The sequence below is a fragment of the Muntiacus reevesi genome, chromosome 1 (assembly GCF_963930625.1).
Source record: "Muntiacus reevesi chromosome 1, mMunRee1.1, whole genome shotgun sequence".
NCBI lineage: Eukaryota > Metazoa > Chordata > Mammalia > Artiodactyla > Cervidae > Muntiacus > Muntiacus reevesi.
In genome coordinates, this window is record NC_089249.1 from 115710831 (window position 1) to 115724912 (window position 14082).

The 14082-nt window shown below is 41.5% G+C and overlaps 1 protein-coding gene across 1 annotated transcript in view; it reads left to right on the forward strand.

Annotated features, from left to right (window-relative positions):
- Positions 1-13426, forward strand: part of LOC136149315 (guanylate-binding protein 6-like) — a 41050-nt gene extending 27624 nt beyond the window's left edge. The window contains 3 exon segments of the mRNA XM_065909507.1: positions 1922-2134; positions 6858-6960; positions 8304-13426. Coding sequence (XP_065765579.1) covers positions 1922-2134; positions 6858-6960; positions 8304-8347 — 360 coding nt within the window. The 3' untranslated portion in view covers positions 8348-13426.
- The last annotated feature ends 656 nt before the right edge of the window (positions 13427-14082 follow it).

Below are 14082 nucleotides of genomic sequence, written 5' to 3' on the forward strand. Positions count from 1 at the left end.
CTGGACATGGAAAAACAGACTGGTTCCAAATAGGAAAAGGAGTATGTCAAGGCTGCATATTGTCACCCGGTTTATTTGACTTATATGCAGAGTACATCATGAGAAACGCTGGGCTGGAGAAGCACAAGGTGGAATCAAGATTGCTGGGAGAAATATCAAAAACCTCAGAAATGCAGATGACTCCACCCTTATGGCAGAAAGTGAAGAAAAACTAAAGAGCCTCCTGATGAAAGAGAAAGAGGAGAGTGAAAAAGTTGGCTTAAAACTCAACATTCAGAAAACTAAGATGGTGGCATCTGGTCCCATCACCTCATGGCAAATAGATGGGGAAACAGTGAAAACAGTGACTGTCTTTATTTTGGGGGGCTCCAAAATCACTGCAGATGGTGATTGCAGCCATGGAATTAAAAGACGCTTGCTCCTTGGAAGGAAAGTTATGACCAACCTGGTTAGCATATTAAAAAGCAGAGGCATTACTTTGACGACAAAGGTCCCTCTAGTCAAGGCTATGGTTTTCCAAGTGGTCATGTATTGGACTATAAAGACGGCTGAGCACTGAAGAATTGATGCCTTTAAACTGTGGTGTTGGAGAAGACTCTTGAGAGTCCCTTGGACAGCAAGGAGATCCAACCAGTCCATCCTAAAGGAGATCAGTCCTGGGTGTTCTTTAGAGGATCTGATGTTGAAGCTGAAACTCCAGTACTTTGGCCACCTGATGAGAAGAACTGACTCATTTGAAAAGACCCTGATGCTGGGAACGATTGAGGGCAGGAGGAGAAGGGGATGGCAGAGGATGAGATGGTTGGATGGCATCATCGACTCGATGGACAGGAGTTTGGGTTGGCTCCCCGAGTTGGTGTTGGATAAGGAGGCCTGGCGTGCTGCAGCTTATGGGGTCACAAACAGTCGGGGATGACTGAGAGACTCAACTGAATTGAAAGACATAATCAATGTTCAACTTACTTACAGGTCCAGGAATGTGAATACCAGGGAGAGAATTCTTGGTGATCATAATCCTGCTTACCATTTCCATATTCATGAAAACTTTGTATTTTAGTCTACCTTTGTCAATTCTCCCAGTTAAAAAATCTCTTAGAGGAAAATCAGATCAATTATAGTTTACAAGTACAAAAGTGAAAAATAAAGTTCCTATATTTTCGTACACTGAACCCCTCAATGAAGCAAGAATTCAGAAAGAGTTCAAAATTCTGTTGGGTATACTTAACTCATTAAGTTAGGCAATTGATTAGCTATGTATTAATAGATATCTTTATCTATAGCACCTAGTTTGCATAGGAAGCCCTACTTCAAGTCATAATTGAGCTTTCCATTTTTCATTGTTGATGGATGGATCACAATTAATCCTATTACTGTTAAAGAACAATGGAATTCACAGCTACCAATCTGTCAGTTCACAGATACTGAGACTAAGTCAACAGAGTTAAGAGACTTCTTATAAGTCACACAAAGAGTTGGTCAGATCTAGAAATAAAACTGGAGAAGGCAATGGCACCCCACTCCAGTACTCTTGCCTGGGAAATCCCATGGACAGAGGAGCCTGGTAGGCTGTAGTCCATGGGGTCGCAAAGAGTCGGACACGACTGAGCAACTTCACTTTCACTTTTCACTTTCCTGCATTGGAGAAGGAAATGGCAACCCACTCCAGTGTTCTTGCCTGGAGAATCCCAGGGACGGGGGAGCCTTGTGGGCTGCTGTCCATGGGGTCGCACAGAGCCGGACATGACTGAAGCGACTTAGCAGCAGCAGCAAGAGAACTAAAACTAGTCTCCTGATTCTGTATCTATTATTCTGTTTCTCATGTGCCCTGATGTTGTGCAACTGCTTCCTTCAAGAGGATCACAGTTGGACTTTCTCTTCTAACAGCTTCTTTCTGTTGAATTTCTCTTCATTTCCTTGACAGGTCATGATCAAGAAAAAGAAAGAAACTTTCATGCTGCAAGATGAAGAAGCATCTGTCAAGTATTGTCAGGCTGAGCTTAAGAAGCTTTCAGACCCCTTGATGAAGAGTATTTCAAAAGGAACTTTCTCTGTCCCTGGAGGACACCGTCGCTACTTAGAAGCAAGGAGCAGGTTTGAAGAGAACTATAAACTCATTCCCAGGAAAGGAGTTAAGGTGAGGAGTAAGGGGATTGGGAAAGAACAGAAGATTGGAGTCAAAGGGTCCTGGCTGGTTCTTTTGAAATTCTAAGACCATAGCATCATTTTTGTAGAGAAAGCAGAGCGTGGTGGTATTTCTACACTTTTATCTTTTATAACCACAATTTGGCAGCTGCTTGGAGATCCGGGTTCAGTCCCTGGGTTGGGAAGATCCCCTGGAGGAGGAAACAGCAACCCACTCCAGTATTCTTGTCTGGAGAATTTCAAGGAGAGAGGAGCCTCATGGGCTACATACAGTCCATGGGCTCACAAGGAGTCAGACATGACTACGTGACTAACACTTTCACTTTCTTTAAATAAACTAGAAATATTTCTTCCCAAAGAGAGGATCTATTATCAAGAATCCAGATGAAAGAGAACATTCCTTTCAATTAGCAAAGACTGTAATAAGTTTTGATAAAACACTAAATCAAAAAGATACCAGCATCCCAATGTTCATAGCATTACTTACAATAGCCAAGACATGGAAGCAACATAAGTGTCCATCAACAGATGAATGAATAAAGGAGATGTGGAGTGTGCATATACAGGAATGCTGCTCAGTTATTTAAAAAAATGAAATGTTGCCATTTGTGGCAATCTGGATGGACTTGGAGGGCATTATTCTCAAAGAAATGTCAGACAGAGAAAGACAATACTGTATGTTATCACTTACATGTGAAATCCAAAAAATACAACAAACTAGTTATAATTGAAAAGAAGACTCACAGGTATAGAGAACAAATTAGTGGTTACTAATGTGGAGTGTCATCTGAATATCTGAGGTTATTGATATTTCTCCTGGCAATCTTGATTCCAGCTTGTGCTTCTTCCAGCCCAGCATTTCTCATGATGTACTCTGCATATAAGTTAAATAAGCAGGGTGACAATATACAGCCTTGATGTACTCCTTTCCCTATTTGGAACCAGTCTGTTGTTCCATATCAAGTTCTAACTGTTGCTTCCTGACCTGCATACAGGTTTCTCAAGAGGCAGGTCAGGTGGTCTGGTATTCCCATTTCTTTCAGAATTTTCCAGAGTTTATTGTGATCCACACAGTTGAAGGCTTTAGCATAGTCAATAAAGCAGAAATAGATGTTTTTCTGGAACTCTCTTGCTTTTTCGTCGATTCATGGGGTCGCAAAGAGTCGGACACGACTGAGCGACTGAACTGAACTGAACGTGGATTGGGGGCAATATTGGAGTGAGGGTGGGAGGTACAAGTGACTGGGTGTAAGATAGGCTACAAAGATATATTGCAAAATACAGGAAATATAGCCAATATTTTGTATTAACTATAAATAGGGTATAACCTTTAAAAATTGTGTAAAAAATAAAATAATAAAATTTTTAAGTGAGTAACCCCAAAATGGACTTTCTGCAAAGTGTAGGGAAAATTAAAGAAAAGTTGTTCTCAAGAAGCTTATGATCTTACCTGAGGACACATAAATAGCCATTGGATATGGTGGCACAATGATTATCATACAGGTACAGACTGATAGAGATAGTGACAGGGACGATTGCAGTGGTACTGATGGTGATGACTGACGTGTGTGGAGCACTCACTACTTCAAGTGTACTTTAGGTGTTTTGGTTAGACCATCAATTTAGTCCGCAGAATAATATAGATTAGATACTGCTATCATCTTCATTACAAAATTGATAAATATGACATAAGGAAAAGGAACTACGTTACCTAATGTCACATATCTATCAAGTGGTAGTGCTGATAGGGTAGCTCTTAGGTTCTTGGCAGCCATTCAGAACTCAGAATAAAGCTTAAGAAAACTTCCTGGAGAAGGAGGCAAAAGCTACAAGTTGAAATGTCAATAACCGATAACTTAATAAAGAAAGGGTTGGTGAGCATGAGTCAGAGGGAAAGCAATGTGCAGGTAGAGCAGTTGCAAACAACGGAGGATGGGTGTTTTTACAGCTGCACAGAATTCCAGCATCTATAACCACTGTGGGGTCTGAAGAAAGGTGAAGAATTTAGAGTCAAACCTGGAGGGTCGTTGCTGTTGCTCAGTCACTAAGTCATGTCTGACTCTTTGTAATCACATGGACTGCAGCCTGCCAGGCTTCTCTGTCCACCATATCCCTGAGTTTGCCCAAATTTATGTCCACTCAGTCAGCAATGCTATCTAAACAGCTCATCCACTGTTGCCCCCTTCTCCTCCTGCCTTCAGTCTTTCCCAGCATCAGGGTCTTTTTCAGTGGGTCAGCTCTTTACATCACATTGCCAAAGTATTAGATCTTCAGCTGCAGCATCAGTCCTTCCAATGAATATTCAGGGTTGATTTCCTTGAGGATTGACTAGTTTGATCTCCTGCTGTCCAACGGACTCTCAAGACTCTTCTGCAAGGTGGGTCATAGAGGATCCTGCTGTGATTTATGTCAGAGAGTGTTTTGCTTATGTTCTCCTCTAGGAGTTTTATAGTTTCTGGTCTTACATTTAAATCTTTAATCCATTTTGAGTTTATTTTTGTGTATGGTGTTAGAAAGTGTTCTAGTTTCATTCTTTTAATGAGATGGATGAAACTGGAGCCCATTATACAGAGTGAAGTAAGCCAGAAAGATAAAGACCAATACAGTATACTAACACATATATATGGAATTTAGAAAGATGGTAATGATAACCCTATATGCAAAACAGAAAAAGAAACACATGTACAGAACAGACTTTTGGACTCTGTGGGAGAAGGCGAGGGTGGGATGTTTTGAGAGAACAGCATTGAAACATGTATATTATCTAGGGTGAAACAGATCACCAGCCCAGGTTGGATGCATGAGACAAGTGCTCAGGCCTGGTGCACTGGGAAGACCCAGAGGGATCAGGTGGAGAGGGAGGTGGGAGGGGGGATCAAGATGGGGAACACATGTAACTCCATGGCTGATTCATGTCAATATATGACAAAAACCACTACAATATTGTAAAGTATTTAGCCTCCAACTAATAAAAATAAATGGAAAAAAAAAATGATTCTAAAGAATCAATTCTTCAATGCTCCACCTTCTTTAGGGTGCAACTCACACATCCATACATGACTACAGGAAAAACCATACCTTTGACTGTATTGACCTTTGTTAGCAAAGTGATGTCTCTGCTTTCTAATATGTTGTCTAGGTTGGTCATAGCTTTCCTTCCAAGGAAGAAGCATATTTAATTTCACTTTTGCACTCACCATCCACAGTGATTTTGGAGCCCAGGAAAATAAAATCTGTCTGCCTCCACTTTTTCCTTTTCTATTTGCCATGAAGCAATGGGACTGGAAGCCACAATCTTAGCTTTTTTTAATGTTAGGTTTTAAGCCAGCTTTTTCCACTCTCCTCTTTCACCCTCATGAGGCTCTTTAGTTCCTCTTCACTTTCTGCCATTAGAGTGGTATCACAGGCATATCTGAGACTGTTGATATTTTGCTCAGCAATCTTGATTTCAGCTTGTGCTTCATCCAGTCGAACATTTCACATGATGTACTCTGCATGTAAGTTAAATAAGCAGAGAGATGATATACAGCCTTCACACACTCCTTTCCCAATTTTGAACCAGTTTGTTTTTCCATATCCAGTTCTAACCGTTGCTTCTTGATTTGAATACAGGTTTCTCAGAGGACAGATAAGGTGGACTGGTAATCCCACCTCTTGAATAATTTCCCACACTGTTGTGATCCTTACAGTCAAAGGCTTTAGCATAGTCAATGAAGCAGAGGTAGATTATTTTCTGCAATGCCCTTGCTTTCTCCATGATCCAACGAATGTTGGCAATTTGACCTCTTTGAAACCCTACTTGTACATCTGTAAGTTCTTGGTTCATGTACTGCTGAAACCTAGCTTGAAGGATTTTGAGCATAACCTTACTAGCATCTGAAATGAATGCAACTGTGTGGTAGTTTGAACATTCTTTGACATTGCCCTTCTTTGGGGTTGGAATGAAAACTGACCTTTTCCAGTCATGTGACCACTGTTCTTTTCCAAATTTGCTGACGTAGTGAGGGCAGCACTTTAACAGCATCATCTTTTAGGATTTTAAAGGGCTCAGCTGGAATCTATCACCGCCACTAATTCGTGTTAATGCTTCCTAAGGCCCATTTGACTTCACACTACAGGATGTCTGGCTTTAGGTGAGTGACCACACCACTGTGGTATCCAGGTCATTGGAACCTTTCTTGTATAGTTCTTCTGTGTATTCTTGTCACCTCTTCTTAATCTCTTCTGCTTCTAATTAGGTCCTTATCACTTCTGTCCTTTATCATGCCCATTCCTTGCATGAAATGTTCCCTTGATATCTCCCATTTTATTGATGAGATCTCTAGTCTTTCCCATTCTATTGTTTTCCTCTGTTTCTCTGTATTGTCCATGTCAGAAAACCTTCTTATCTCTCCTTGCTATTCTCTGGAACTCTGTATTCAGTTGGGTATATACTTACCTTTCTCCCTTGAATAGGGAAAAGTACTAGGCCATTGAGATATGAGCTAAATCAAATCCCTGATGTTTACACAGTGGAGGTGACAAATAGATTCAAGAGATTAGATCTGTTAGACAGAGTGCCTGAAGAGCTATGGATGGAGGTGTGTAACACTGAACAGGAGGTGGTGACCAAAACCATCCCAAAGAAATCTGTAGGTTCACTGAACAATAATTTCCCCAGGAAGATACTATATTGATGCTGCCTGACAAGTCTTTGCTCCTTCTTGTTTCCTCAGGCAAACCAGGTCCTCCAGAGCTTCCTGCAGTCACAGGCAGAAGTAGAAGCAGCCATCCTGCAGGCAGACCAGGCCCTCACTGATGCGGAGAAGGCCATGGCAGGTACAGGGGAGGACTGAGCTCTCAGAGGGGAAAGTGGTTCCTGTGCTGCCCTTAGACAGGTGTGGGAGGAAACACTTTCTGACACTAGAGCTTCCTCTTCTTCCCTGGAATGTCTCTGCTACATGTGGAAATAAACAAGGGAGTTTGGGTTGTATGTACATCCAATCAGTGTGTCTACATCATATACCAAAGCAGGTTGTCTGATGTGGTAGCAGGAACAGTCAGACGCCTTCCCACCAATTTAATGTCATTTTAGTCTTTGAGCTCAGGAAGGTATAGCTCAGCATAACTGTTTTTGTTTAAACATCTGATGAAACAGAGGAATGTAGCAAAAGACAAGCAGCAGAGATGAAACAGGATCTGTTAAAAACAGGAACTGAATGATAAGAATCAAAAAATGGAGGCCCAAGAAAGAAGCCACACGGTAAGTATAGCCCAACTGATAGAGAAGTTCATGATGGAAAGACAAAACCTTCTAAGAGAGCAGGAAGTGCTGGAGCACAAGTCTAGATGGGCATGGGCAGAGTCTGATGGACAAAATGCTAGTTTCTCAATAATAAAGGGACAGAAATGTGACCTATAGTCAGATCCCAAAGAGAAATCCAAAGACAGGATTCATATAACATCAATGTGGATCGTGCTGAAGACTTACCTCTGTAAGACTCAGCATCTTCTGCAGTGCTAAGGCTTGGAAGGGACAGACAACGGCCCAGGCTCCTGGACTGAGGGTCACACTTCACCTAAGTGAACAGGATCCCAGCCTTAGAGTACTTAGGACTTGCGGAACAACCATCCGAGACCTGTGATATTCCCATCTGCTCTCAAAAGTATCAACTGTACTTCTACCAAATACAGGATGTTGAAAACGTAAAGCTGCTACATTTTTTCCAGATCTGCCTGATTCTCTTTATACACCTAGAGTAAATGAATTCTTTGTCCAAACCTGGAGTTTCAGTGTTCTAAAGAGAGACAGCAAACCTCATTATTTGTGACATGTGTGTGGTCACCCTACCTCAAGGGAACTGAGAAATATTTAGAATTCACCTACATTCCCTCCCAAAGTGCAGTCTTAGGGCTAGAACACATTACTGGTGTAGTTTTAAGTCCTGACTTAGGCCTAACTCCTCCTTGCCCAGGGAACTGGTGTTGAGGGATCCTGGGAAGCTAAACCATGGATGCTGTCACTCCCCACCATAATCAAATATTTGGAAATACTGTACAAACTCATCAAAGAACATCTAAAGTAGTAGGGAAATAGACACATGTGCTAAGCTGCTGTAGTTGTTAGATATAAAAAGATGACAATTGGATATTTTCAACAGGGTACTATCTTCTTGTTGCAGGTGCAAATAGAACAACTCCATGTGGACTTTCAAAAGATATCTGATGAATTACGTATTGGGATAATGATGAGACGACGACAAGAAACTATAAGAAATGAAAATGCATGCTTACTACTTTAAGGATCCTGGCAGGTTTTACCTTTGTGTTAATGTCCTTATGAAGTGGCTTTTTTTCACAATGCGCATAGGGATGATGCATCTCGTGTGAATTATTAAGTGAGTTGACAATTCCACTTAAGTACATTGTAAAGGGTTTCATTATAATAGTTGCTAATCTTTGAAATATGCCATGGTTGTTTCAATCCAGAAAAGTTTAAAAGTAAAAAGAAGTTATCAGGGCCTGAAGAATCAGGGCCTGATATACAAATATCTAAGTAATTTTGATTGAAAGTGAAAGTGAAGTCGCTCAGTCGTGTCCGACTCCTTGCGACCCCATGGACTGTAGCCCACCAAGCTTCTCCATCCATGGGATTTTCCAGGCAAGAGTACTGCAGTGGGTTGCCATTGCCTTCCCCAGGGGATCTTCCCGACCCAGGGATTGAACCCAGGTCTCCCACACTGTAGGCAGACACTTTACCATCTGGTCCACAGGGAAGTCCTAATTTTGATTGAATTAATTTACAGAAATGGAGAAGAAGTTAGTCGATAATGATTGATTCATAGAAAAGTTTTAAGAAAAGTATAAAAACAAATCATAAGAGAAAAAGTCTCCATGAAACAGGCATGGAGATGATTTCTTTAAGCCATAATGAACCCTTATACATCAGTGAGGGAAAAGCAACAATCACGTTTTTCAAATGGGTAAAAACATGAGAATATAAATGTCTACGTTTACTGATTATAAAAGATATGAGGGGTAAAATTAGGAGGGACCTGTGTCACCTCTCAGATGGACCAGAAAGTAGTTTGGACAGGACATAGGCCAGCAAGGGGGACACGAAATTGGCAGTCTCTGATATATGCTAGGAAGAGTGAAGATTAATGCAAATATATACCACACTTTAAGTGAAAATACTGTTGATACAGCAAGTTCTCATTTAGGAATTTATCTTAAACATTTATGTACCCAAGTTGAAAATGGAATGTGTGGTAGTATATTTATTGAGGGGATTGTTGTCATCCCCAAAGACTGGAAACATCCCTAAAGTCCCTCTGTCACATACTAGTGCGATTAATCCTGGGACACGCTTACACAGGAGTACTCTACAGTCACTGAAATGAAAAGGGAAGCTCTATTAGTGCTAAGGTGAGGCAGTCTCCAAGAGGGTGCTGCTCAGCTTCACAGCTGTGTCTAACTCTTTGAGACACCATGGCCTGCAGCACGCCAGGCTTCCCTGTCCTTCACTATCTGCCAGAGTTTGCTCAAACTCATGTCCATTGAGTTGATAATGCCATCCAACCATTTCGTCCTCTGTCACCCCCTTCACCTCCTGCCCTCAATCTTCCCAAGCATCAGGGTCTTTTCCAATGAGTCGGCTGGTTCGCATCAAGTGGCCAAAGTATTGGTGCTTCAGCTTCAGCATCAGTCCTTCCAGGGAATATTCAGGGTTGATTTCCTTTAGGATTGACTGGTTGGATCTCCTTGCTGTCCAGGGGACTCTCAACAGTCCTCTTCAATGCCACAGTTCGAAAACATCAATTCTTCAGCATTCAGTCTTCTTTATGGTCTAACTCTCACGTCCATACACAACTACTGGAAAAACCATGGCTTTGACTATACGGACCTCTGTTGGCAAAGTGATGTCTGTGCTTTTAAACATGCTGTCTAGGTTTGTCATAGCTTTCCTTCCAAGGAGCAAGTGTCTTTTCATTTCAAGGCTGAAGTCGCCATCTGCTGTGATTTTCGAGCCCAAGAAAATAAAGTCTGTCATTGTTTCCATATTTTTCCCCATCTATTTGCCATGAAGTGACAAGACTGGATGCCATGATCTTCATTTTTTTGAATTTTGAGTTTTAAGCCAGCTTTTTCACTCTCCTCTTTCACCTTCATCAAGAGGCCAAGATATATCATAAGTGGAAAAAAATAAAGATATAGAAAATGTGTAAGTTGCATTAGTGATTTAAAACATAATCAGCATATATACACGTTTTCCTCTATTTCTGGAAATAGAAAAGAAACTGGTGTCCCTGAGCACAACAGGAATGGACCTGTATATCTGAGATAAAAAAAATGAGAGGAGAAATAGGTTCGTATGACATATTCCTCTGTGGGTTTTATATTTTGCATGAATTATTAGCTACTCAAAAATAAATAAATATAAATAATGAAATGAAAATAATAATATATGGAATGGAATAGTTCTCATGATAGGATGAAAGTATCAAACACTATGAGAAATAAAAAGTCAGCTCCATAGGAGGAATCTACTTATTACAACAGGAAACAAAAAGTACTAGATGTGCATCCTGATATTGTTGTCATTAAGGCTTTGAAGTCCTAGTCCCTAAGTTATTCTCAGGTGTAAAGTCTATTGGAATGTTGGCCGGAATGACCTCACAATTCCTGCACATTTATAAAGATCATGTGCTGGGAGCCGTTATGGGAGGTCCCGCCCGTGACGAGGTCATGAAGAAAATACCGGGCAGGCAAGACCGTCCGGGACCCCATCCATGACGAGGTCACGAGGAAAAAACCTGACAGGCAAGGCTGTCTAGGATAAGGGACCCTCCAGGTTGGCCTCGGCCTTTATCCCACCCTGTATACTCCCCCCTTTTCTGCTGTTGTTCTTGTTTGCCCTGCTGTGGTTTCTTATGTTGCCTGCCGAGAGCTCTCCTGCTCCTCTTTCACTGAATAAAGACCAACTTAAAACCCTAATTAATAAATCTCCTGGACGCTGGTACGCTATGAAGGGGCCAGGGATGAAGGAAATGCTTCAATTCAAATCCTTTTGCTGGCATCCTGGCTTGTATGATAAATACGTGCTCTCATTACAAAAAATGCTATTGATTGTTCTAAACATCCTAAGCACAGTACGCTAACAAAAGAAACCATTAAGCATAGGCCCCTTCACGGGGTGAAAAAAGCTCCACAAATATGATAGCCACAAATGTGCCTAATAGAAAACACTTTAGATGGAGATTAGCTGGCGGCTTCTTGCAGGTGGTTAACTTTTAGACTAAGAGCCTATTTTGTGCCATATCTGCTGTTTCTACAGTCCTTCACATTTCTGTTCTGTAAAAATGTAATCCTATCTAGTTCCCATAGAGATGACGCTTATTAGAAAGAAAATAGATTAATTACAAGAAAAACAGGGTCAGCTACTGAAGTTGCTTAAGTCACACCAGGTGCAAGCCATAAAATGTTAGCAGGCCTGAAGGCCAAATGATAAGAAAGACTCTTGTGAACCAAAAAGTATGTGGGTGACATCCAGTTTCTATTGAAGGCGAAGTTGCTGTAATGTTTTCAGATGCCCTGTGTGTAAGCAACATGCACTTCCCCCAAAGATGTTGTTAAGGCTATAAAGAGGCCATGCAAAAATAAACTTCGGACTTAGCCCCGAGCTTTGTCTCACTGTCTCTCTCATTCGCCGACGCCGTTCATCCTGAGGGTTCCCCTGGATCCTGCTGGGGCTGGACCCCGACAATCATGTACTCAAAGAAGACTCATTCAATTTCAACTCAACATTTTAGGTATTCTTGTCAGCTCTTTAATGCTAGCGTCTTGTACTCAGAATGAACTGGGTGTGGTGTCCCTCCTGTGTGCTGCCATCATACCATGTTTCACTCTGAGCACAGGATTTTCATATAATTTTGATATTGAAATAATCTGTTTATATTCTGTCTCCCCTACTGCCTTATGATCTCATCTACTTGATGATCTTCACTGTATATTTATGTCCCCTACAAAGTCCAGGTGTTCATAATCCCCAGGTGTTCAAACAATGTATGTGGATAAATACATGACCTTCCACTCATCAGGGCCACAAACTGCCATTTCCTTACTCTATTAACTGCTGCCTAGGGCACTCAAAATCAAGAACAGTTTTATGAACTAGTACTAAAATGATGGGCTTCCCTGGTAAAGAACTCGTCTACCAATGCAAGAGACAAAGGTTCGATCCCTGGGTCAGGAAGATTCCCTGGAGAAGAAAATGGAAACGCATTTTAAGTATTCTTTTTTTTTTTTTCTAATATTCTTGCCTGGGAAATCCAATGGACATAAGAGCCTAGTGGTGTACAGTCAAAGGGGTTGCGAAGACTTGGAAACCATTCAGCAATTAAAACACCAACAACAACTGAAAGGACTTGGGTGGAAAGTACGTGCACACCCGTCTGAACCTGCTGCTCTTCTCTGGGAGGGACAGGACACCCTACGTGCTCTGGGTTCCTCGAGCTTCTCTGCAAGAAAACTATCCAGCATTGAGGCCATCACCTTTGACCCACGAACAATGATACTGTAATTGGCGATACTCCAGTTGTCATCATAAAGCAGCTGTTCAAGGAGCTTCTGTTGAAATAAAACTATTCTTTTGATAGGAAGATATATTTCTCACTGAATATGACACCCACAAGCTGACAGAACATGGCATCTATCAGATGACTGCTTTCTTAAGGGATGTGAGTTAACACTCAGTTGCCACTTCTCTAACCAAACTCTCTGGAATAAGTCCTGCAGCTTGTCTAGTCCCCAAAGACCCTCTGGTGTCTCCAGAAGAATGCCCTGAATACTGGAAGTCTGGATGATCTGGTAAAGGGGGCAGTGAGGAGTTCTGCTTTCTCATCAAATCTCCCTGACACACATGACAAGTCATGCAAACAAGAAACAGGCACACATGTTTCCACCATGAAGTGATCATGGTTTAGAGAAAGAAAGGGGTCAAGAGTAAGGGACTGAACAGTTAACAGCAGAGTGAAAGGAACCTGCATTGCTCTGATGTTCAGTCCTAAGTGGTCATCTATTGGAATAAAGTTATACTCATCTCAAGACAAAGTTCCAGATGAAAAGCCTCTTCCGGACTTCATAACTAATAAACATATGCTAATTGCTAATGGAATTAAAGATCTATACAAGTATTTGTTGAACAATTCTGTAGGAAGGCAACATCATAATCATTTTTTCACACGGTACTTAGTACAGGAAGAGTGAGCTACTCTGGACATCTCTACATCCCTATCCCTTTTTCCTTAGACTTGTGTATAGCATGCTCACGAGGGTCTCTTGCCTGTTGACTGGGTATTACACAGTCCTCCCAGAATGTATTTATTAGGGAAATAATTTAGTGTTACAGATGGATTGTCAAAATTCATTAGAAATGCAAATAAAAAGTCCAACTCTTTGAGACCCTATGAACTGTGGCCTGCCACACTTATCTGTCCATGGGATTCTCCAGGCAAGAGCACTGGACACGACTTAGTGAGTGAATAACAACAACAACAGCAACAGTGCTTTTATTCTGCTCCCAAGAAAACAAGGTCTGCAAAGACACGTATATGCCCTTAGGACTCGTAGGCTAGTATTTTAACCAAAATATTCCTCCCTGCTCCCATCACATGGTAGCAATAGTACCGCTTCATGACGATCAAAGTCAATTGTCATGATAAACTACTTCTGTGCCTGCTGCTTTATTGGCAAAAGATGCCCAGAGAAAACAGGCAGTATCTATAGCTTTAGGTTTAATGGTGGCCTTAGTGTGCCCCCTCAATGAAACACTCCCTCTCCAGAACCACAGGCCTAGATTTTCAAGGTCAAGGAGCACAAATTTCCCCAAAAAAAGTCACTGGGAGTGACAATGTTGCCACTGGCCTCCAACCCATGTATTATGCCTATTGGCCACACAGC